The sequence below is a fragment of the Polypterus senegalus genome, chromosome 2, assembly GCF_016835505.1.
Source record: "Polypterus senegalus isolate Bchr_013 chromosome 2, ASM1683550v1, whole genome shotgun sequence".
NCBI lineage: Eukaryota > Metazoa > Chordata > Cladistia > Polypteriformes > Polypteridae > Polypterus > Polypterus senegalus.
In genome coordinates, this window is record NC_053155.1 from 284,980,220 (window position 1) to 285,007,298 (window position 27,079).

The following is a 27,079-nucleotide window of genomic DNA, read 5'->3' on the forward strand; positions in this document are numbered from 1 at the left end:
AAATATCAACAATTTGTATTGAAGTTATATTTACCTGCACATTAAACCAAACTGTATTTGATTTTCAACAGTCATGTTTAAAAATTAAAAAAAGGAAAAGAAATTTTCATGTGTGTTAATAATGTATTCATTAATTTTGGCTGTAGCCGTATCATGTATAAAATGCATGGGTAAATTAATCAAACTGCATCCATAAACATTTAAGTTATGTTTAAGAGATTGTTATGAACGAGAAATATGATTTATGTTAATATTAAGGCTCACCGTGCACAATATAATACGCAATAAACATGATTCCTCTTCATCTATATACTTTGATAAAAAAACAGCAACAATCCGTTATTATAGTTGTTTTTGTTGTTGGTGGTGTTTTTATTATATTCCTTTCATGAAAACATCCCACCAGCAATTTACTGGTGAACCCAAATGTGTCGCATTTAAGGCAGGACCTACTCAACTCTGAACGAAGCCTAAAAATAAACACAAATATAATTATCAAAGGTGTTGTACCTGATAACTATTACCACAAAATGCACTTATTTTGGAACTATTTCGCAAAAAATGGAGTTAGCAATGGGATACAAACTGTTGCGCTTCAAGATGTATATAAGAACAAAGCCCCGTATTGACTAAATCAATCAAAGACCACCGCGAATTTTTTTGTAAACGATTTCAAAAGTTTCCAATTTACACAGTTAACAATGCAATGTTTCTTCCTGAAATAATAACCGAAATGTAAAACAAGTTATCCCAATGTGTCACCTTATACCCTTGAGGCATGGATGTTGCTCTCAAGGTATCCGATTAGCTCAAACCCTGGTCCTGGTGGTGCCAGTCGTTAACTAATAAATTTTAATTTGTTATAACTGTGACTTCGATCTGACGTTTTTCGACCAGGTTTACTTTGAGCTTCCTTTTAATTGAGTCACGAATATCTTTGTTTCTAAATGAATATATTAAAGGGTTTAGCAGAGGCGGTAGTACCGCATACTGCAGAGAACCTAAAATACGCAGATCTGTCGATACGTTTTGAATTCTGTAAGAAATAAAAACAAATGCCTCTGAGAAATAAAAACAAAACACAATAACTAGATGAGCGACACACGTAGAGAAAGCTTTAGCCCTCCCCGAACTTTTAAGTTTACTCACTGCAATTCCTATTTTTACATATGTGAACACAATAAAGGAAAATGGAATTATTACTAAGGATAACGCAGTCACCAGCCCCTGGATACTTAACGGAGAAATGTCATTACAGGCAAGTTTAATTACTGCACTGTAGTCACAAATGCAATGATAAATTTTGTTTGGGCCACAGAAATCCATTGTTTGAGTTAATGAAACAGACTTGATAGGTGTAATGAAACCTAAAGTCCAGAGAAATACTGCCAGCAAAAAGCTGTTTCTACTGTTCATTAAAACCGGATACCTAAGAGGTTTGCAGATTGCTAAAAAACGATCAAACGCCATTGCAATAAGTATATATGCTTCCAGGGATGAAAGAAATAAAAAAAAGTACATCTGTGTAAAGCACCCATTATATGAAATGACTTTGTCGTCGACGAGGTATCTTAACATTAATTTGGGAAGCGTAGTTGATACGAAACATATATCAGCCAATGATAAATTGCATACAAGAAAATACATGGGGCTGTGGAGCTTTTTATCTAACATGATAATAACTACTAACATCAAGTTCCCACACACAGTTAATACATACACAAGTAAAGCTGCGGCAAATATCAAGGTGTAGTACTCTGCGCTCATACTAGAGAATCCAATCAAGACGAATTCTTTAAGACTCCCATTCATTTTGAGGGATGCTGCCCTGTATCTTGATGTCTGTGACATGAAAAAATACAAAAAGTAAAAGAAAGTGTAATGCAAGTAAATACATTGATACCTTTAAAATAACCATGATAATAATATTCAACTAAGTTTTATACAAATTGTCATAAAACAGAATAAATAGTGAATAGGTTTATGGAATACAGCTTATTTTGTTTGTTATTATTGTTCAGAAATAAAAGTTGAACAAAAAAAGTTAAAATTAAACATTGTTTACACCCACAATTACTAACATGTCAATAAAGTAGCTCACATTTCAATTGAAACTGAAATGCCTACTTAATATTGTGAACTACCAATAATTTTCTCAAGAATATATCAGTTGTCTAAGCATTATGTTCATTTATTTATTATTAGGCCACGTGTATTTTTTTCAATAGGTCTATTCAGTATCATGAATTTCCAATAATAATAGTAGTAGATTAACGCACTTATGGTGCAAATGCAGTGGTTATTTAACAATGAATCTACAGCCATGCATTTTATAATTAAAATTGCAAATTTAATAACACCTAACTATTATTACTGTTAATCCAATTATTAATATTGTTCTTTTTATGATGTTCAGAAAAATATTGGCACATTGAAGTACTTGAGGGGGCAGAAGTTTGTTGAATTTTATTAAATTTGAAAGCTTATTTTTGAAATAAATAGCTATAAATTTATACTGAAGCAGCCTCTGTATTTGAGTGTTTATTATTATTATTATTATTATTATTATTATCCATCCATCCATTTTCCAACCCACTGAATCCAAACACAGGGTCACAGGGGTCTGCTGGAGCCAATCCCAGCCAACACAGGGCACAAGACAGGAACCAATCCCGGGCAGGGTGCCAACTCACCGCAGGACACACACAAACACACCAAGCACACACTAGGGCCAATGTAGAATCACCAATCCACCTAACCTGCATGTCTTTGGACTGTGGGAGGAAACCGGAGCGCCCGGAGGAAACCCATGCAGACACGGGGAGAACATGCAAACTCCACGCAGGGAGGACCCAGGAGCGAACCCGGGTCTCCTAACTGCGAGGCAGCAGCGCTACCACTGCGCCATCCTGCCGCCTATTATTATTATTATTATTATTATTATTATTATTATTATTATTATTATTATTATTATTATTATTGTTATTGTTGTTGTTGTTGTTGTTGTTGTTGTTGTTGTTGTTGTCTGTTGCCTTGGCAGCTTTCAAGATCAGAATGCACTGCAAGTGTCTTCCAAAGCAGCAAGCAGAGTTAGCCTTTTATTCAAGCTGAAAACAATTTCATATACCAGTAATTAGAAACAAAATTGTACTGAGATTCTGAATACCTTAATTTAAAATACTTATATTTTCCTTCTGTTTATTTTCTACACTCCATTATTCCAATATATACCTGGTTGAACCAGAACTTATTCCTTTCAACATTGCACATAAACCAAAGGCCAAGCTTGGACTGAATGCCTTTTTATGACAGCTTAATCATTCATGCACACAGTCTCAGTTTTTGTAATCATGAAGAGAACTAAGCAGTTTGTAAAGTGGATAGATTCAATTTTTAATAAGATTTGTTAATATTTTTTAAGGAATGCAAACTTTACCAATTAAACAAAGTAATTTAAAAAGTGATAATCATCATCATCATGATAATAATGATCAAAAAATACTTACAGATCAAAGATGATTAACTTGTGTTCATCTGTAAACAAAACTGCAAAGCAAATGCAATATGAATGTCTTATTTATGTATTTTCTTGTCAAAGTTTTAAAAACATTGTTGCTAACAATGAGCCTCCTTCAAAACTTAATCCCCAATTCCCTGTAAATCTCAAAGGAAGTATCATTAAGTATATTTTGCTACTTGTGTTTGTATATTGTTTACAAAGCTTACAACCCCTTGGAGAAAGTTTCTTATTTCTCAAAGGTGTTTATTATTTTTTACTTTCTATTTTGTGAGAAAGACGTCTTGCATTCTCATAGCAACATATCATCAGTCCTAAATGTATGCTTTTGTAAGCATTGAACAGTATATACAATATGTACACAAGTACAAATCCAAACAAATTAATAGATTAACATGAAATAACATTTACCCCTTATCCATAGTGATTAGTTCTGTCACTTTACAAGTTCAATATCCATGATTCAAACCAGTCACTGTGTGGAGTTTTCATGTACTCCTATGTGCACATGAAATTTTACATAAACATTTACATTTACATATATTTGCTTAGCAGATACTTTTATATTACATAATTGAGTAACATCAGTCTGGGGACTATTTGGGAGCAAGTGTTACAGGACAAGTGTACAAAAGTGATTACCAAAAACATTCAGTAGTTACAATTCCCAGCTTTACATAACCTAGCAGATATCGCATACACAGAAATCCAAAACAACAAGAGAGTCTTCAAATGCTTTTGAAACACCTTGAATGGAGGTAGGGAGGTCGTTCCACTAGAAATGAACTACACATGAAAAGAGTCTGGACTGAGATTTGATACCACTTTGAGGTAGCATGAGTAGATTGCATTCATCAGCAGATCTGATTGATTGAGAAAGAGCAATCTACCTCACAAGTGTCTCCATATATACTGTATGGGTACAGACCTGCTGACTTTTCTGTAGGCATATATCAAGAAATTGAACTTAATATGTGCCACTACATGAATCCTGTGTAGTGATTTAAAGAGAGGAGTGACATATGCTGGTTAAACACCAGAAGTTCTACTGCATTGTGAATAATCAGCAGCAGGTGGGTGAGATATGTGGCGTTCCTGCCAGTAGAGAGTTGCACTATACCAGCTATGACAAGAATAGAGCCTGGGCCAGGAGTTAATTTACATATTCTTTCAGAGATGGTCTAATCTTGGCAGATATTGTACAGAATGAATCTTCAAGACTGACACATCACAACAAAGTTTTTCCTTGAAGGACAGGTGGTCATCAATCAATACCCCTTAGTTTGCATATTAATGAGTTTGTTAGGATAATGAAGTAAACAAAGAAAGATGGGATGCTGAATAGATGGATGAGTTAGGATAACAAGAAGGTTCATCTTTGCCAGGTTTTGTTGAAGATACTGTTCCTTTGGGATATGCAGTGATTCTAGATGATACTGATAAGAAAAACCACTGGACTGAATGATAGGGTCAAGTGAAGATGTGTATAGGGAAAAGAGGAGAAAGTCCAGCACCAATCTTTGGGACATCCCCTATGCTCTCCTTAACATTTCTGCACACCAAACATGTTGTGTACACCCGTTTCCACGCTCACATCGAGATGCATAAAAACTATACTTGGCGTAAAGCCACGCACACTCTCAGACCAGCCTTAACCTGTGCGTGGCTTGGTTTTGCAAACTGGCAGCACCCAGCATTAAAGCGTGCTACTGTTCCTGTGTGGTTTCCCTTTATTTTTTTAGATTCACATCCCCTTGACACAGCTTTATCAAATACACTGAAATTAAAAGCATATCATTTATTAGTTTAAGGCATTTGATTATAATCAACCTGTAACAATATAATGGTGCACGGAATTGCCAAACTATTCCAAATACTACAGCAACTTTAACGTTGTTAATCTCGTTGCGCCACTCAGAGTATTTTAACCCACTGTATCTGTTTGTGTAATCACAGCTCTATAGCAGCTGAGCAGCTGATCGGAATGAGAATTATCGGGATACAGCATCTAGCACATGCTGCCTCAGCCATGTTCACAAACGATTTGAACTGCTCTCATACGGCAAACACTTCAGAGCCTTTCCTGTAGGGACTTGGCAGTTCAGACGTAGTTTCATTGGGCTCTAACATACTCAATCAGTCTATCAAGTGCTCCTGGTAGAACTGTTTGTACTTATATGTACAATTACCTCACTTTAAACTTGCACTACAATTGTAATATTGCACAACCTGAGCCACTTATCCTTACGTATTGTATATTTTTCATTGTTTTTTATCATATCTTGGTGGTGGTGGTGAACGCTGGCATGACTGCTCGCCGCTGGCTCCCCTTTTTAGAGGTTAAATTCTTAAATACTTTTTAATTAACTTCTTTTAAGCATTTTTTGAACTCATAACAATTCATAACAACTTTTGTGGACTTTCTGTGAACTCTTCAAGTAAGCTTTAAACGTTTTGACCAAATTGAACTCGATTTGAAATCTTATCGGGATTGCTGGGTGCGGTTAACAACTTCTAACGATGGCAGGATCAGTGCAAGGAAACTAGATATGCATGGCTCTTACCTGTCGGCGGCGGATCTTCTTTGACTTTGACCAAGGTTGACTGGATCTCCTATAGACGTCCTGTTAACCTTCCCGGACATCTTTTTTCAGCCACAACAGAGATATATCCACAGAGGCTGCAGCTGGAATTTTCAACAGGATACTCAAGCTCCAATAACCTCTTACTGGTCCACTTCTCGTCCATCGCTGAGGCCATCTGGCAGAGCCTTGGATCCGAGTGTGTTAGCCAGCCTAGTTACGGTGGCTAGCGCTCCTGCTCATCTCAGCAAGGATACCATCAACTTTGCTCATCTCAACATCCGTTCCCTTACAGGAAAGACCCATCTCATTCAGGATCTTCTCACAGATCGTAACATCGACATTCTTACACTATAGGGACAGCATATGGCATGCTAAAGCTGCCTATTTCACTGCCCTAATTTCTTCCAACAAGGGGAACTCTGGAACACTTTTTTCCCTGCTCAGATCGCTAACAATTTCTCCAGACTCTTTCCTTGCACTGCCTTTCTAACGAATTCTGTAACACCTTAATGACATACATTATAATTTAGGCTCTGCTGCTATTGACTCCACCATTGATGATTTTCCTCCTCCTACTCATTCATTTTCTATGTTTGAGCTTAACCTCCACCTCAGAAATTATGGATCTCATCAATAGCTCTAAGCCTTCGACCTGTCACCTGGATCCAATTCCCACTGTTCTAGTTAAAGCCTGCCTTCCCTCGCTAGCTCCTCTTGTTGTTTCAATTATTCAGTTGTCACTTTCCACCGGAATTGTTCACCAGTCTATGAAAATTGCAGTGATTCACCCCTTACTGAAAAAACCTGGGGTTGACCCTACTGACTTTAATAATTTCAACCAATTTCTAATCTTCCTTTTATTTCAAAGGTTCTTGAAAAAACTGTGGCTTCCCAACTACATCAGCATTTATCTGCTAACAGTTTATACGAACCATTCCAGTCAGGCTTTCGACGTTTTCACAGCACTGAGACGGCACTAATTAAGATCACTAATGATCTTTTAGTGGCAACAGACTCAGACCTAATCACAATTCTTGTTCTTCTTGACCTAAATGCTGCACCTTACTAAAAAGGTTATCTGCACTAGGTATTTCTCACATTCCGTTAACTTGGTTTAAGCAATATCTTACAGACAGAACTCAATTCATTCAGCTGGACACATGTATCTCTACTCCCACTCCTGTAGTATCTGGGGTTCCTCAGAGTTCTGTCCTTGGCCCCCTGCTGTTTATCATTTATCTGCTTCCTTTTGGGTGTCATTTTTCGTAAATGGAAGATAAACTTTCATTGTTACGCAGATGATACCCAGTTATATATCTCAACTTCAACCTCAACTCACCATCTGCATCACTTCCACCATCCTCACTTACTAATTGCCTTGCTGAGATCAAGTCTTGGTTCTCTTCTAACTGCTTGCAGTTGAACTCTAATAAAACTGAGGTGCTTCTTATGGGCACGAAATCTGCAATAGCGAAGGCATCAAAGATCTCAGTATTAATAGACAACACATCTGTTACCTGTACAGATCAGATAAAAAGCCTTGGTGTAATTCTGGACAGCATGTTGTCTTTTCAGTCTCACATTAGTTCTGTTACTCGAGCACCTTACTTCCACCTGCGTAACATTAATCGCCTGCGTCCATTTTTGTCAAATCACTCTACTGCCATTTTAGTCAACAGTTTGGTCACCTCTCGCCTGGACTATTGCAACTCACTTCTCTTTGGTCTGCCCCAAAAGTTACTGCATAAACTTCAACTTGTTCAAAATTCGGCTGCTCGTATAATTACTAAAATACCCTATTCTGATCACATTACACCTGTTATTCAGCAGCTTCATTGGCTGCCAATAAAGTTTAGGGTCAACTACAAAATTTTAGTCCTTACATATAAGGCTATTCATAATCTTGCCCCTACATATCTCTCATAGCTCCTACAAGCCATTAAACCCTCTCGTATGCTCAGATCCTCTTCTTCCATCAATTTAAATAATCCACCAGCACGTCTTGTCACGATGGGATATGGAGCATTTAGCAGATCAGCACCTTCCTTATGGAACTCATTACCTGCTTATCTTAGGAATATGACTACCCTTCACCAATTTCAGGCTAATCTTAAAACTCATCTGTTCAAAATTGCTTATTCACTGAAATTGTTACTGGTGTTTTATCTGATGTTTAATTTGGATTTAAAATTTTTTAGTCATTGAATGTTTATTTTTTTATCTGATTGTACAGTGAGTGACCTTGAGTTTTTTGAAAGGCGCGTCAAATAAAATGTATTATTATTATTATTATTGTTGTTGTTCTTCTTATTTTATCATTTTATAGGAAAATAAGTTTATGGAGGATCTGCATATTGAATCTCATTGTACCATATAACAATAAATGAATTCAATTCAATTCAATAGAAGATAGCGTATATTTACAGATGATGATGACTGGCTTCTAAATCGATTTAGATTACCAAGCACTATCTTCTTAGAGCTCTTGATATCATAATTAAGATGAAATGCAGTAAAGTATGTATATTACATTATACAGATACATTTTTAACTTTATAGCGGTAGCAATGAGCTGGTGCCCCGTTCAGGGATTGTTCCGGCCTCGTGCTGTACACTTGTTAGGACTGGTGCAATACTGGATGGATAGATGAATTGAATAATTAAACATTGTCGAGGATGCCAGGGGCCACGACCCGGCCGGGATGCCTTGAAGGACCGGAAGTGGCCGTGTGCCCATCTGGGATCACATGGGAGCCGCCTTCCTGGTTGCTTTGGGGGCCATGGGTTTAGGGCATGGAAGCCCCACCCTGTTGGGGCCCGTGGTCACCTCCAGGAGGCACCCCAATGCCTTGGGGACTTGTGACCTCAGCACTTCCGCCACACCAGGAAGTGCTGAGGGGGAAGAATTAGACAGACACCCGGAGAGCTGCCGGGAGAACAGCCAGCACTTCCGCCATGCTGGGGCGTGGCCAAGAGGGGAATGCCGGGAACCACCTGGAGATCGTCCGGGAGTGTATAAAAGGGGCCGTCTCCCTTCATTCAAGGCTGGAGTCGGGTGGAAGATAAACGAGGCACGAGAGAGAGAGAGAGAGAGAGAGAGAGAGAGAGAGAGAGAGAGAGAGAGAGAGAGAGAGAGTGTGAGCGAGTGTGAGCGAGTGTGAGCGAGAGTGTAGAGGCAGCCTGAAGAAAGGCATTTGTGAGGCCAGGACTGTGTTGGTGCACTGTATTTTGAGTCTGACTGACTTAATAATTGTAAATAGTGTATATAATAAAACGTGTGGTGGTGAAATCCAACATGTCTGCCTGTCTGTGTCCGGGTCGGCTCCACAACATGTACTACTAATATTTCAATGTTCCATAAACGTTTTGAAGAATTGTCATTCTGAGCTTAGATATGGTTGGACATTTAAATAACTTATTGTGTGGTGGGATTGGTTACTTGGAGAAATAAAAGGAAGGACAGGAATTGAAGGTTAGTACGTCTGAAAGAGACAATACTGCTGCAATAAATTATTTAATCGAGGGTCGTGCATGGCGGGAGGCAGGAACAATTTCTGGACTGGGCGCAAGCACGTCACTACCACTGCACCACCATGTACTCATGTTTAGTACATGCTTTAATTCCTAACATCCTGAAAATTACCGTATCTCACAAAAGTGAGTACACCCTTCACATTTTTGTAAATATTTTATCATATCTTTTCATGGCACAACACTAAAGATATGACATTTTGATACAATGTAAAGTAGTCAGTGTACAGCTTGTATAATAGTGTAATTTTGTTGCCCCCTCAAAATAACTCAACATACAGCCATTAATGTCTGAACTGCTGGCAACAAAAGTGAGTACACCCCTAAGTGAAAAATGTCCAAATTGTGCCCCAATATTTTGTGTGGCTACCATTATTTTCCAGCACTGACTTAACTCTTTTGGGCATGGAGTTCACTAGAGCTTCACAGGTTGCCACTGGAATCCTCTTCCACTCCTCCATGATGACATCATGGAGCTGGTGGATGTTAGAGACCTTGCGCTCCTCCACCTTTCGTTTGAGGATGCCATTCAGATGCTCAATAGGGTTTACATCTAGAGACATGTTTGGCCAGTCCAGCACCTTTACCCTCAGTTTCTTTAGCAATGCTGTGGTCATTTTGGAAGAGTGTGTTTGGGATCATTATCATGTTGGAATACTGTCCTGTGGCCCAGTTTCCAAAGGGAGGGGATCATGCTCCGCTTCTGTATGTCACAGGACATGTTGGCATTCATGGTTCCCTCAATGAACTGTAGCTCCCCAGTGCCGGCAGCACTCATGCAACCCCAAACCATGACATTCCCACCACCATCCTTGACTGTAGGCAAGACACACTTGTTTTTGTACTCCTCACCTAGTTGCCGTCACACACACTTGACACCATCTGAACCAAATAAGTTTATCTTGGTCTTATCAGACTACAGGACATGGTTCCAGTAATCCATGTCTTTAGTCTGCTTGTCTGTAGCAAACTGGCTTTCTTGTGCATCATCTTTAGAAGAGGCTTACTTCTGGGACGACAGCCATGCAGACCAATTTGATGCAGTGTGCAGCGTATGGTCTGAGCACTGACAGGCTGACACCCCTTCAATCTCTGCAGCAATGCTGGCAGCACTCGTACGTCTATTTTCAAAAGACAACCTCTGGATATGATGCTGAGCACATGCACTCAACTTCTTTGGTCGACGATGGCGAGGCCTGTTCTCAGTGGAACCTGTCCTGTTAAACAGCTGTATGGTCTTGGCCACCGTGCTGCAGTTCTGTTTCAGGGTGTTGACAATCTTCTTATAGCCTAGGCCATCTTTATGTAGAGCAACAATTCTTTTTTTCAGATCCTCATAGAGTTCTTTGCCATGAGGTGCCAGGTTGAACTTTCAGTGACCAGTATGAGAGAGTGTGAGAGCAATAACACCAAATTTAACAGAAACCTTGTAACAGTAACGAGTCACATGACACCGGGGAGGGAAAATGGCTAATTGGGCACAATTTGGACATTCTTCACTTAGAGGTGTACTCACTTTTGTTGCCAGCGGTTTAGATATTAATGGCTTCGTGTTGAGTTATTTTGAGGGAAAAACAAATTTACACTGTTATACAAGCTGTACACGGACTACTTTACATTGTTTCAAAGAATCATATCTTCAGTGTTGTCCCATAAAAAGATATAATAAAACATTTACAAAAATGTGAAGGGTGTACTCACTTTTGTGAGATACTGTATATCAAGCATACATCTTAGTATTTAAATTGTTCAGAGAGATGTAAAATCATGAACGTAATGTATTCTGTTTCCTTTTGATGTAAGAGAAAGCCAGCTTAAGAAGGACATAGTGATTCACACACAGAGTACATAAAAGAACAGATAGAATACAAAACATTTAACATGCTATTTTAGTTATGATGGAATTTGAGAAAGTAGTAAATTATTTTAAGATAGAGTTTATGATGTTGTTCTTTAATGATAAAATACACTACAAGATTGAAGTGGACATTTTGGCCTTTTTTAACTGTGTCCCTATTTTTTTTTTCTTTTCTCTGTACCCTAATATGCTTCTGTATGACACTCAGATGGTGGGCAACGACTCACCTTTTAACAGCGACTTTGATATCCAACCACTTCTTTTTTATTTTGGACAGTGTGCGACTTTCTGAAGTTGAACTTTCGAGTTTCTCCTTCACTCTGTCATCCAATCAGCTTCCTTTAGTTGTTTACACCATTGCTTAAACCAACAAATAGTAAGTTTTCCTTGCCTCCACTTGGTATTCGCTGAAACTCTTCTATTTTCCCTGTGCTTTTGCCTTCGTTTTTTCACAGAACGTTAAACTTAGGGGACTATTTATATTTATTTGCATATTAAAATATGCAAAATTGTGGCAGTATTCAGTGTGGGGTGGCAGGCATGTGCACGAGCATTACTTTTTATGTTGACTGTGATTTATGTAGTGCAAGTGCATGGAAGTTAGCATACAGACGGTTTTGTGCATATGAATTTTTTTGTGTGTACGCACATTTCCACTTTTGTCCGTACGCCATGTTTTAGTGTGAATTCTATGTGTAGCGTTAAGCATGAGGCCCCAGGACACATGGTAGATTCAGCCCAAGAGATAGGACTTGAACCACCTAAGGGCTGTCCCAGTGATTCTAAGGTGAGAGAGACTGGCAAGGAGAACTTTTTGGTTGACCGTGTCAAATGCAGAGCCAAGATCTAGCAGGATGAACACAAATGACAGATTGGACCCCTGGCATTTCATAATATTTTGACAATAGATAGCAGAGTTGTCTTCATGGAGTCTGAGTCATTCTTCTTGAATTCTCACTGATTAGGATCGAGCAGTCTGTTCTGTAGAAGAAATTGTGAGAATTGGCTACAGACAACATGGTCCAGAGTTTTAGATAGAAAGGAGATGAAAGGCTTAAGTCTGTTAATTATTATCTAAGGTTACATCAAATGCAGTAGTTTATGCAGGTGGGTTGGTTACCTACCAAATTACTTTTCTCATCTAAAAGGAACCAGAAAACAATCCACACAAACAAGATCTTGGAACAAGTTTCAAAGTCAAGAGGTGAAGTCACAGAACTATTCAATTCATCACAATGCTGCATCTGTACACTCCTCTTTCATTGAAAGATTGCACACTGACTTGATCATCCTCATCTCATTCTGCTTTTTTTAGTGTTTCTATTTTAATGCATCTCAGCCCTGTAAAGTATAAGGGCAGGGGAGAGGCTATTTCTACGCACTACTGACTCTACACATCTGTTCATATTCTACATATCAACTCTAAAAAACAATATCAGTTTATGTCAAAGGTTTCACTTACAGTACCTTACATTATATAAATGAATTCATATGTGATACAAATCTCTCATTACCTGGATGCTACCCCTTAACATAACATTTTTAGGAACTCATTCCACCAGTCTGTGGTGAACTAAAGAGAAACATACTGACTAGTCCAGTACCTTCAACCATCACCTTGAACTTTTTATTTATCTTCCTGCCTTCAGTTTCCATTCCATTTATTGTATTTGTATTTGCTTCATTTATTTTGATATCCATTTACATCTAATTAATAATTAGTGTAATTTAATTTCAAGGAAAGTCAACACTTTTTATTCTGTCACTGTATTATTTTTTTCATATACTGTAAGAAAGTGCTATTCTTCTGTCTAATCATTGTCAAATCCATCTTTTACCTCCAGCAGAGGGTATCTGTGAGCAGAAAAAAAAGAAACAAATGTATGAATGTGTTTAAAACACATGACATAATTTTGGAAAACAAGCATGATAGCTTTATAGGCTTATAGGATCATTACTGTCACATGTACAGAGTACAGTGAATCATGTGGACCTCACATGCCTGTTTAAGGATCACTGTAGAAGCAGAAATATGCTATGTCTAAATTATAAAATAACCTTTAAAATAGAAACAGTCAAGTACACAATAGCAAATATGTTGCATATACACAATTTCAGAGAATAGGAAACACTAGTAATTTGGATATTTGGACCAAAATTACCTTCACATGGAAGCTGCTATACATTTAACAGTGTTAAGAGCTAATTAGAAAATAAAATATTTGTATATACTGCATACAATAAATAATCAGAAGTTGTATTATATGTGCGTGTCATTGTAGAGATGCAGATGAGGCAGTTAAACAAAACTCAATGATTGTTTTAGAAACATTGGCTGATTTATTGCCAATATTTAAATGTTGCAATCATTGTTGAAAAATAAATGTATTTTATATAGTGAAAGTAGAGTAAATCAGCAAATCCACACAGTATTTTGTGAATAAAAATTGGGAGTGTGCTCCGCTTGACTTTTCCATTTACTGAGATAGAGGAAAAGGTCATCACAACCTCCATTTGTGCAATATTTCTCAAATGTCATATCTCTTTGTTTCTCACCATAACAAATTTATATCAATACACCTATATCATTTATCATTTATTTCTATTTATAATCAAACTTTATATTAAAATAATATTTTCACACTTAAGGAAGTCGAAAATGGATTACATATGCATTACCTAGATTACGTGCCACTAGTTTTACTGTGATGTTAATAAATTTCAATAAAATTGAAAAAAATCCATCAATGTGTTTTTGAGATGCTGGGGTATACTTTTTCTACAGAAGGTTTACCCCTAAAAATTGGTATACCTGCATAGAAATGTCCTTTCTTATGGGATGCCTACTACTGGATTTACCATCCTGCCAAATTTCATCTTTTTAACTAAATAGGAAATGGTGTTTTTGTTGATGAGTGAGTGAGTTAGTTAAATTCATATGTTATATACTGTAAATACAAAGTTTTTATGTCCCTGTACATTTTCAAATGATGCAAAAAGTTCACATTTTGAAATTCTAACAGTAGTTGTTTAAATATAAGGAGGATATACTCCCTCCATTCTTAACTGACTAGCAAATTCTGTATGGCAAGCTGTGACTCTTTATTTTTTAATATAGTAATGGCCTGTTTCAAAGTGAGTGCTGTTTATAAACCCAGTGAAACAAAGCTACAGTACTTTTGAAAGTAATATTTTGCTAAAAGCTTAGCCATAAATCACAGACCTTGATACCTAAGCCTTCTCATTTGTCATTTATCACTACGTATTCACTTTTCAATTATCATATGTCATAATTATGTACTTAGTTTTAACTCATCATGCACAACTCAGCTGACTAGACCATCCTAACAAATAACACTTGTCCTATTTAGAGAGACTGAACTGTGATGAGAGGAGTTCAACAAGATTTAAAAAAATATTGCTTCAGACTAATTAATTGATTGGTATTGAATTCCCTTTCCTGAAGGAAGAGCTATAAATGAATTGCTTTCTTTTGATTTATATTAAATGGATGTCTTTATTTTTAATAAGTAAGGTAGAACTCTGAACATTATCTTTTGTGCCTATTACCAAAGATTATTCCTGCAGCTTAGGAATTAAAAACTGATATTTAATTAAAAAAAACTGCACTGTTTCCCAACAATAGTACATGAGCTAATGATTCATTTCTAGCCTGGTAAGGCTTTCCAAGGAGAAATACAGTATATGGGTTGCTGGAAATGACTAATTGCATATTTCCTGTATTCAATTGTGCAGAAATTAGCAGAGTTGCATTTAGGATACAGGAAGTCCTTCTGTAACTTTGTCTAATCATTTTTGAAAACTGATTTTTTTTTTTCTCATTACAAAAAAGTTACATTCATGAGTGAACTGTTTTTTATTACTGTCACAAACATTATATTATGTTTGACTATATCTAAATCTAATGCAACTGTCATTAAGAATTGCTAGGGTTATCCTACACACAGACTATTTACATGGACACATTTCATTGGTAAATACTAAACAAATGTTCTTCTTCACTACAGTTTTTGAACCTTCAAATTGTATGCCGGGCTTGAGGAAATAGTGTGGTAAAAGCCAAGAGACAATGGTTAAATGCATTTCATTTTTGAGATTTTACCAATTTTTTTTAAACAGGACTCCTGTGTCCTCATATTTATTATGAATTAAATAGCAAACAGGTAATGTTTTATAATTCCATGCTATCATTCTTCTTTTTCCTGAGATACATTTGGATTGTAAAAGTAACATACAGTAGAACTGTCATCTATCTATTCCTTAATTCATATTTATGTTATTGTCTTCACCTGCTCATTATCAAAACATTTTTTCCATATAAGAGCCCAATGCAGTAGCTTTAAGTACAAGATAAGTACTAGCTCTGGATGGAGTTGCATGCAATATTGCAAAAAAGAATTAATAATAAAGATTTAAAACAAGGGTGGGGCAGTGGTAGCATTGCTGCCTCGCAGTAAGAAGACCTGGGTTCGCTTCCCGGGTCCTTCATGCATGGAGTTTGCATGTTTTGCATGCATCCCCGTGTCTGCGTGGATTTCCTCCCACAGTCCAAAGACATGCAGGTTAGGTGCATTGGCGATCCTAAATTGTCCCTAGTGTGTGCTTGGTGTGTGGGGGTGTGTGACCTGCGGTGGGCTGGAGCCCTGCCAGGGATTTGTTCCTGCCTGGCACCCAGTGTTGGCTGGGATTGTCTCCAGCACACCCCTGTTACCCTGTGTTAGGATATAGTGGGCTGGATAATGGATGGATGGATGGATTTAAAGCAAATGTAAAACATCATGTAGAAAGGCAATTTAAGGTGATTTGTGTGAAAGTCTGCACACATCAAGGAGTTTTTCTGTGATTTATATGGCAGATGAAAAACATATTCGAGTGTAAACTAAAGCAGTAGTGACAGGACTTTGCCACAAAGAAAGACCATTACAAATACTCCAGATGTTGTTATCACAAATCTCTACTCTGTAGACAGGGTCAGCATTTCTAGCCATTATTTTAATCCTTGTTCTGCATTTTTACATTTGCTTCCATGTAAAGTATATCTTATTTCTACTGATGTCATCTCCATCACCATCATGAATAACAACAGTGTTGGGACCATCTGAATGTTATTTTGTTAATTTTATCATTTAATACATTTTAATTATAATTATTTAAATCATTGTTTCACTTATCGTTTTACCACAACAGCATTTTGTAATTTTCTTTCATGGCTAAGGCCATATTGTTTTTGACCATGGCTTGGTTGCCAAGCAAATGATCTGATGCTGTGTTACATGTGATGTCAGAGAATCATCATCTATATGTAATACTGGGGCGCACATTATTCTGAATCTAAGCTGTTGAAGAGTTGAAACTCTCCAAAAAGATTTCCTCAGTTATTGTAGATATAAACAGGAAATAGTTATGGGTAGGACCTGGGTTTTCTAGCTGTTAACCAACATTTTTTGCCTGATATATTGCTTTTCTGACTATTGTGTCTCTTTGGTTTCTGACCCTCATCTTTTATTTTTACTCTCCGTGCTAGTTTTGGCCATCTTTTACAGATTCATTTCCTTCTCAGGTCATAATAAACATACTCAGGAAAGATTTTTGCTCAAGCTTCACCTTCACTTGAGTGCTTCTACTATTCCCAACATGATCACTGGTTGTCCATCTTTATTCTGTGAAGGGATCTCTAACTGGCAAGTGATTATGAGGAGCAAGGACATAATCAAAGTGAAAGATGACACAGGAAAGTCTCATATGCAACCTTCACATGAGACAGAGACAAAGACAAAGAGGGGAAGACAGAATCCATATTGGCAGGAAGAAAGAATCTTGATATGCCATTGGGGGGATGCTAGGGGACAACAGACTTTGACTTGTTTAAGGTGGGAACTATAAACAACAGAGTGTCTTCCTGTGTTGCAACATGTCTGAGTGCTCGTCTTTGACCCTTAGCTCATTGTGTATCTTGCTGCTGAACAGTTTAAACTGCCTATTTCATTACTGCTAAAATCCACTTTATGGCTCAAGGGCAGTTTTAATCTTGTTCCAGAAATACCAAGCTAGATCTACCCCTTGGTCTTCTGTATGCAATTCAGTATTCCGTTTCTTTCTAAAGAATTATCTCCATTGTCCATTAACTACTGAAAGAAATATGGCCCTTTACCACTTAGCCAAAAAATGAACTCTGTACCCTATTGGTTGGGAAGGAGAGTACCTACTCCTACCACTCCTTCCCAAGCTCATCAAGTTTGAATGGGCAGCATGGCCCCATTTTGCCTTGGCAAAAAGGTCTCACTTTCTCCATGCCTGAATTGTCTGGGACAGAAGGCTAGATTTCTTGGCACTGATTGAAATTATGGGGATGTACATTAAAAAAAAAAAAATCAAGAAGTGCATCTTCACTGAAATCTTGTAAAGTCTTTAATGTCTTAAAAGAAGCTAAGACAGCTTTTGAAATGCATATGGATGATAAATTGGGAGAGCTTTGGCATTAGGCAAGGTGAATGAATGAATTGTCATTTCACCATAACCCGAGCCCCCATCAGCAGCAAACAGGAGGATTCCTCAGTCTTACCCTTCGTGAAGTTCTTCTAATTCTATGTTGTCCATTGTTTGAGCTTTTTATTTAGCTGATAGGTGACTGACTAAAGCCCATCTGACACACTGTACATATCATGTGACTCTCTGTCCTCCAACTGGTGCTCCACACTTCATACTACATCTAAATGCAATACTGTGAGCTCCTTATGTACTCATTATACTCCATGTTCTGCCAGTTTAATATTTAGTATCACTCTTTCTGAAGCTTAATCAGTTATGCTCCAATTCATTTTAAAGAGTTTTTCATTTGACAGGTAATTGTAAATCTTTTAAGAAAATGTGTTGTAGTTCCTAATTCTGCTGCCAGGTGGCTCAGTAACTTTGACATTTCAAGTTTAAATTCAAAAGCCATTGCCATTTAAAATGTATTGATATTCAGTTTCATCATCCAACTTTTGCAGTTTTCATTTATTAAGCTATTTGATTGAGAAATATATAACTACTGTATATAAAGAAAAGACCTACTAGTTTAAATTATATTGTTACAATATAAATACAGTGAATATTTTCAGGCATATGTTTATGACTAGAGCAAACTATTCAATTTAAATTTCTTCTTCTTCTTCTTCTTAATCTTTTCCCTCCTCTGTGTGAAGTCAATGTTTTGTCAAGGTTTCAGCCTTTCCTGATGCAAACCCTCCCCATTTATCCAGGCTTGGGAATGGCACCAAAACAGAGGCTGGGTCATATCATTCAGTTTAACAGTGAAATTGTGGTGGCAGCATCATGCTGTGGGGGTGTTTTTCAGCTGCAGGGACACAGCTAAAATAATGAAGGAGTGGCTTCACAACAACTCTGTGACTGTTCTTGAATGGCCCAGCCAGAGCCCTGACTTAAACCCAATTGAGCATCTCTGGAGAGACCTAAAAATGGCCTGTCCACCAACGTTTACCATCCAACCTGACAGAACTGGAGAGGATCTGCAAGGAGGAATGGAAGAGGATCCCCAAATCCAGGTGTGAAAAACTTGTGGCTGTATTAGCTCAAAAGGATGCTTCTACCAAATACTGAGCAAAGGGTCTGAATACTTAGGACCATGTGATATTTCAGTTTTTCTTTTTTAATAAATCTGCAACAATTTCAACAAATTCTTTTTTTTGTCTGTCAATATGGGTGCTGTGTGTATATTAATGAGGAAAAAATTTATTGAAATGATTTTAGCAAATGGCTGCAATATAACAAAGAGTGAAAAATTGAAGGGGGTCTGAATACTTTCCGTACCCACTGTATATATATACATATATATATCATGTCACACATGTGCGATTAGGAGGCAGTCAAAGAGCCTAAAGGTGATTGAAACATCGCGAGATAGAGGGTTATCACGTGGTACTTACCCAAATCTCTTTTGGTCAACAGAACACCTGAAGAAAAATAGTTCCTCCACTTCCAGGTTCCAAAATGGCCGTGACGACGTCACTTCCGGCCAACCATGATGATGTCAGTTCCGGCTCCATCAATCCACCTCACTTCCGTCCAATCATGATGACGTTGTTCCCGGTTCCTGTTTCCAACGTCACTTCCTGCCAACCATTTCCTGTACCATAATCCTGTTCTGTATAAAGCCGCCATTTTGTCAAAGAAAGTTGTTCACTGTTTTACTTTTGGAAACTCTGAATCATTTACATTCTTTATTGTCTGGATGACAATATATGGGGACGGTCCCCAAAACTTTGTTTTTGTTTGTGCTGTCTTCTTTGGGGAAGAATAAACACCACAATTGGCGTAGTCGGCTAGGATTGTTTTTCGTCTGCTTCAAGATGTCGGAGGAACAGAACCTGAATACCGTTCTCAACACCATCATGGGCGATCTTCAAACCCTGAAATTACAGATGGGCGAAACAAGGACCCAAGTAGCAGAAGCCAACGCTCGTGCTGCTGCTGCAGGAGTACGGACGGAGGTCGCTCGGCCACCTCCTATTGCCATAACTACACTCACGGAGTCGGACGATATAGAAACATATTTTTGATCTCGAGCGTACCGCTAAGCGGAACGCATGGCCGAGGTCGGAATGGGCGTACCTACTGGCTCCCTACCTGAAGGGAACGGCGCAGAGAGCCTATTATGATCTAACTGAGGAGCAGGCTGCTGATTATGACGCTCTAAAGAAGGAGGTGTTCAAGCGCTACGGCGTATCTGCGGAACAGCAGGCGAGAGAATGGAGGGAGTGGCAGTTCGATCCGAGAGACCGATAAGAACCCAGGGCTTTGAAGCCTGGGGAAAGTATGTCGCTGGCTACGGCCCGACATTAATAATTCGCACAAGATGGCGAGCTTATAGCGTGTGAAACCTTTGTGCATGCCCTCCTGACCATATCGCCCAGCAAGTCCGCAAACAAAACTTCGAGGACATGGACACCTTAATACAAATCACAGAGCGCCACTGGGCGGCTTGCAAATCAGGGAAATCAGAACGGTTCTCACGTCGAACCCAACAGGCACGTGGGGCAGCTCCTGAGCCCACCCGACAAGCTCCCGAGCCTGCCGTCCGTAACGGGACAGAGGTGCTAATCTTCCCGCTGTTTCAAGTGTGGGGAGATTGGACATCTGTCCCCAACTGTTCCTTTGAGCCCATGGATTGCTCATTAGTTAAGGGAGAAGGGTATTGTGCCACTGTGACTAATCCTTTATCTCTTCCATATACAGGTGCAGTTATTATAAATGGCAGGAAGGTAAGAGCAATGTTTGATTCCGGGAGTAACATTTCCATTGTTGCTACCCGTTTCGTTTTACCGCAACAGTGGACTAGAATAAAAACTAGTCTAAAATGTATTCATGGGGATATCCGGTATTATAAAACTGCCAGATGTGTGGTATCGGTAAATCATCACCTTACGAGCATGGCCATGGCTGTATTACCGGATCCCCCTTTTCCAGTTATACTGGGTAGAGACTGGAATAAAATTACCAGCGGTAATAACGTAACTGTACCTAAAAAACATTTAGGCTTAGTAATGGAGAATACTGCTCCGACTGCCTCCACGCCATGTCCCACAGTAGCACGGACCCATACGGGTACCCAATGCGAAGGAATTGATGTCCCATCGACCTCTGCGGAACTAGTACAGTTAACGTAGAGGACGTGGTGACTGAAACCACACCCCTTGAGGTCGCACAAGACCCAATACAAGACTTAACTGCCCAATTTCTATTAACACCATCGTCTTTTAAAAGAGAACAATGGAACGATGATTCCTTAAAAAATATTAGGAATGCAATAGTATCTACCGAGGGTTATACAACCCTGGATCCCATGCCACCGATGCCGTTCTTTGTACTTAAAACGAATTATTATATAGAGTGGCAGAACATGAGGGAGAAGTGCGAGCTGTTGTTGATTCCACGCACTTTTCGAAAGGTGTGTGAATTAGCACACGCTCACCTTCTAGGAGCCCACTTAGGCTCCGAAAAAACATTAGAGAGAATAAAACTCCGATTCTATTGGCCGGGAATTAACGAGGAGGTCCGGCGATTTTGCACTTCATGTCCGGAGTGTCAACTTCGCCAGATTCCAAGAAGGACGCGAGCTCCTCTCGTTCCCCTTCCCCTTATTGATATCCCTTTGAACGAATCGGTGTCGATCTCGTGGACCATTGGAACCCTCATTAAAAGGTTTTAAATATATTTTGGTGCTGGTAGATTATGCCACTCGTTTCCGGAAGCTGTTCCGTTGCGCTCAGCTAATACGAAAAACATGCACGGGAATTAGTAGGGATATTCGCCGTGTTGGGATCCCCAAAGAGGTTTTAACGGACCAAGGGACTCCTTTCACTTCGAGACGCGTTCAGGAAGTAGCCAAATTACTCGAATAAAACATCTGAAAACGTCTGTCTATCATCCCCAAACTGACGGGTTGGTGGAGCGTTTAATCAAACTTTAAAACAGATGTTACGCAAGGTAGTTAACGAGGATGGAAGAAACTGGGATCAGTTGCTTCCTCTCGCTTTGTTTGCTTATCGGGAAGTCCCTCAGACCTCCACTGGTTTCTCTCCTTTGAATTATTATATGGAAGACAACCCAGGGGCTTTTGGATATGTTAAAAGAAGGATGGGAAGAGGAGGTCCTCCCTACTTCAAATATTCTTGAATATATCGCAATTACGCGATAGATTAGAGAAAATCAGACCTATTCTAAAAGAAAATTTGGAAAAGGCACAAGCAGCGCAGTCCCGTTATTATAACCGAAACACCACCATTCGAGAATTTGTCCCGGGTGATCGTGTAATGGTGCTTGTCCCAACTTCTCATTCAAAGTTGTTAGCACATTGGCAAGGCCCTTATGAAATTAAAGAAAGAAAAGGTCTCGTTGATTATTTGGTTAAACAACCTAATCGGCGACCGACTGAACGAGTGTATCATATTAATTTGCTGAAACCATGGAAGGACAGGGACCTGATCCCTCGTCCAATCAGCCTCGTTCTCTTTTATGTCATGTGCCCACCTTAATTTTGGCCCGATTTGACATTTAAACAACGACAAGATCTCGAGACGGCTATCTTGTCTGTCCCTAAAGTTGTGGACGAGTTACCTGGACGTACTCGCTGATTGTTCACGACATTATTACTGACCCTGGAGTGATTGTCAGAGAGAGACCTTATAGGCTCCCGGAGGCAAAGAAAGCGGAAGTAGAGTTGGAAATTAGACGAATGCTGGAATTGGGGTTATTGAGGAGCTATAGCCCTTGGTCTAGTCCAATTGTCTTAGTTTCTAAACCTGATGGGTCGTGGAGGTTCTGTAATGACTTTCGTCGACTTAATCAGGTCTCTAAATTTGATCATTATCCCATGCGAGTAGATGATTTACTTGATCGGTTAGGGAACGCTCAATTCCTAACTACTCTTGACATGACCAAAGGGTATTGGCAAATTCCCTTAACGGACTCCGCCAAAGAAAAAAACGCTTTTAGTACTCCCAGTGGACATTGGCAATACAGGGTCCTTCCTTTTGGCTTGCATGGGGCACCAGCTACCTTCCAACGCCTGGTAGACACACTGCTACGGCCCCACAATTCATATAGTGCTGCCTACCTAGATGATGTTGTCATTTATTCCAGCACGTGGAAGGATCATGTATGGCAGGTTCAAACAATACTCTCCACGCTAGCGTCTGCTGGTCTTCGAATTAATCCAAGAAATGTTTTTGGGTTAAGAGAAGCCAAATATTTAGGCTACCTAGTAGGAGGGTGTTGTTAAACCACAATGTTCTAAAATTGATGCCATTTTGAATTGGCCCGTCCGATGAATAAGAGGCAAGTTCAAGCATTTTGGGATTGGCAGGTTACTATCGCGTTTTGTACCGCATTTCTCAGAAATAGCTGCCCTTATCTGATTTAACAAGGAAACGCGCACCTTTAAAAGTGGTATGGGACATTTCGGTTGATAAAGCATTCAGTGACTTAAAATTGGCCCTTACTTCAGCACCTGTTTTAAGTTCTCCTGATTTTTCTGTTCCTTTCATCCTCCAGACCGACGATCGCCACAGGTTTGGGTGCCGTGCTGAGCCAATGCGTTGATGGTGCTGAACACCCTGTTATGTACCTGAGCCGGAAACTGCTGGACCGGAGACCAAGTATGCTGCGGTGGAGCGAGAAGCCTTGGCGATTAGTGGGCTGTCACGTCTTTGAGGTACTACCTATTGGGGCGTGAGTTTACTCTGGTGACGGATCATGCTGCTTTACAGTGGATGTCCCTTCATCGAGTCTAACCCTGCATCACTAGGTGGTTTTTGGATCTTCAACCTTATCGTTTCAGTGTCATTTATCGTAGAGGTTCCTTGCAAGCCAACGCAGATGCTCTCTCTCGTGTCCACGACCTCTCGGTGCAGGTCGCCCGACCCGATGGGTCTGGGCTGAGGGGGGGGTCATGTCACACATGTGCGATTAGGAGGCAGTCAAAGAGCCTAAAGGTGAGTGAAACATCGCGAGATAGAGGGTTATCACGTGGTACTTACCCAAATCTCTTTTGGTCAACAGAACACCTGAAGAAAAATAGTTCCTCCACTTCCAGGTTCCAAAATGGCCGTGGCGCGTCACTTCCGGCCAACCATGATGATGTCACTTCCGGCTCCATCAATCCACCTCACTTCCGTCCAATCATGATGACGTTGTTCCGGTTCCTGTTTCCAACGTCACTTCCTGCCAACCATTTCCTGTACCATAATCCTGTTCTGTATAAAGCCGCCATTTTGTCAAAGAAAGTTGTTCACTGTTTTACTTTTGGAAACTCTGAATCATTTACATTCTTTATTGTCTGGATGACAATATATGGGGACGGTCCCCAAAACTTTGTTTTGTTTGTGCTGTCTTCTTTGGGAAGAATAAACACCACAATATATATATATATATATATATATATACAGAGTGGGGAAAATAAGTATTGAACACGTCAACGTTTTTCTCAGTAAACATGTTTCTTAATGGGGCTATTGGCATGAAATTTTCACCAGATGTCAGTAACAACCCAAATAATATACACATACAAAGAAATCAAAACAAATTTGTCAATACATTAATTTATGTGTAATAAAGTGGAATTACACAGGGAATAAATATTGAACATGCTTACTGAAATGTATTTAATACTTAGAAGAAAAGCCTATGTTGGTAATGACTGGTTCAAGACACCTCTGTATGGAGAAACTAGTCGCATGCATTGCTCAGGTGTGATTTTGGCCCATTCTTCCACACAAACTTTCTTCAAATCCTGAAGGTTCAGGGGGCCTTTTCTATGAACTGTAATCTACAGTTCTTTCCATAGATTTTCAATTGGACTTAAGTCAGGTGATTGAGTGGGCCATTCTAGCAGCTTTATTTCCTTTCTCTGAAGCCAACTGAGAGTTTCCTTAGCTGTGTATTTGGGATCATTGTCTTGCTGAAATGTCCACCCTCATTTAATCTTCAGCATCTTGGTAGATGGCAGCAGATTCTTATCAAGAATGTCCTGGTACATTTCTCCATTCATCCTTCCTTCAATTACTGTATATGAAGTCTGCCAGTACCATATGCTGAAAAAACAGCCCCACATCAAGATGTTCCCACCTCCAAACTTCACTGTTGGTATAAGAGGATAAGGACATCAAAATCTGTAGTTTGTGAAACAAACTCCTTACTGCTCATTAGTTAGCTTCTTCTTTACATGCACGCCAAATGTCAGTGTCTTTGGCAAGAGTCAGAGTTTCAAAGAAACATCCATACGTGAAACTGGAAAATAAAATGGAAAAATAACACAGACATTGGACAGAAGATGACAGGAAAAGTGTATTATGCTCAAGGCCCTGGATTTTGCTTTGTTTGCTATAAACCACTCTCTAAGCTTCTTACCATTCATCCTCTTTTGGACAAAACATACTGATTATTTATACAGATGAAAGTATTCCACTTGAAAGCATGTCATTGGACTGAGGCAAGAAAATGGGTGACAAGGCCTTCAGCTGTATAGCGCCCAAACTTTGGAATGACCTCGCAAAATCAATTAGATCAGCTGACTCATTCATTCTTTTAAAAAACAGCTTAAAACTCATCTGTTTAGGAAGGCTTTTACCTTAACCTAACTCTCTGCCCCTTCTTTCAGTTTATCTTTCTGTCCAGGTGCTCAGGATAATTTGTGTGTGTGTTATTTAATACATTATATGATTTGTTCAGCCATTTCTTTTAATATTGAATTTAGTATTATACTCTAGTTTATTATTTATTTTATTCTATTTAATGTTTTTGTATATCCTATGTTTATTTGTTTATTGTTCTGTGCAGAAACTATTTGTATCATGGTCTAAGACCCATTCGACTTCACTCTTCAGGATGTCTGCTTTTTGTTCAGTGCTCATATCAAAAGTCTTAGTAATATCTAGGTCTTTCATATATAATTGTTCTGCATATTCTCACCACCTTTGCTTAATATCTTCTTCTTCTATCAGATCTCTTCCACTTCTTTCTTTCACCACTATCATTTTTGCCTGGAAGGTTCCCTTGATAATTCCAATCTTCTTAAAGAGATCTCTTGTATACACTTTGTTGTTGTCCTCTTCCATTTCATTGCACTGTTGGTTCAGGTATGTTTCCTCATCTCTGCACGTTATTCTCTGGAACTCCGCATTCAGCTTGACAAACTTTTCTCTATCACCTTTTGCTTTCACTAACTTCCTCTCTTCAGCAGCAATTTTTAAAGCCTCACTGGACAGCCAGTGAGCCTACACATATAGCATGTCATACGTTAGACTTAGTGATTACTAAAGGACTGAAAGTTGATGTAAAGCAGATCATTGATATTGGTCTATCAGACCATTTTCTTATACTTTCTAATATAGAAATAATGATAAAAAACACCCATGAGAAGCATATTGTTAAAAAAACGCTTCTTTGACTCAGCAGCAGCTTTAAAACTTACAAACATTCTAAGCAATCAGTCCATTTATAGTGCCAACTATAATAGCGAGGATAATGTAAATAGTAAGGTGGAAAGATTTAATACTAAAGCGAGAGCTGCTGTTGACATAGTTGCACCTGAAAAAATCTTCTAGCATTGTTATACAATGGAAGACCCAAAAGAATATCTGATTTAAAAAGAACATGCCACAGAGCTGAGCGTAAATGGAGGAAGACTAAACTTACTATCCACTATGAAATATTAAAAGTTAAAATAACAGAATACAATAACACTGTCCGTCTTGTGAGGCGCTGCTATTTCTCTAAGCTTATAAATAACAATGCTAGTAATCCCAGAGTCTTATTTTCTACAATTGATTGCCTAATAAACCCAGGTAACTCAAAGGAATGCCTCCTAAGTACTTCCAGTAAAACCTGTGAGGCTATCGCTGTATTTTTCAATCAAAAAATTAATGATATTAGAAATAACATAGTATATCCCTCCAACACTAAGGATCCTCCTAAACCCCAGCATTCTGTTATAAACAAATTAAACTCTTTCACTAGGATAGATTTACCCGATTTACAAAAAATAATATCTCAATTAAAACCCTCCACCTG

At 38.8% G+C, this 27,079-nt stretch overlaps 1 protein-coding gene across 1 annotated transcript; it reads right to left on the reverse strand.

The window, feature by feature from the left end:
- Window positions 1-852: 852 nt before the first annotated feature.
- Window positions 853-10,250, reverse strand: LOC120524582 (olfactory receptor 2AT4-like). Its single transcript, XM_039746414.1, has 3 exons — window positions 10,128-10,250; window positions 7,473-7,619; window positions 853-1,842 (listed from the first exon to the last, which is right to left on the reverse strand). Exons 1-3 carry the CDS (start codon window positions 10,248-10,250, stop codon window positions 853-855), a joined length of 1,260 nt encoding a protein of 419 aa, XP_039602348.1.
- Between the last annotated feature and the right edge of the window lie 16,829 nt (window positions 10,251-27,079).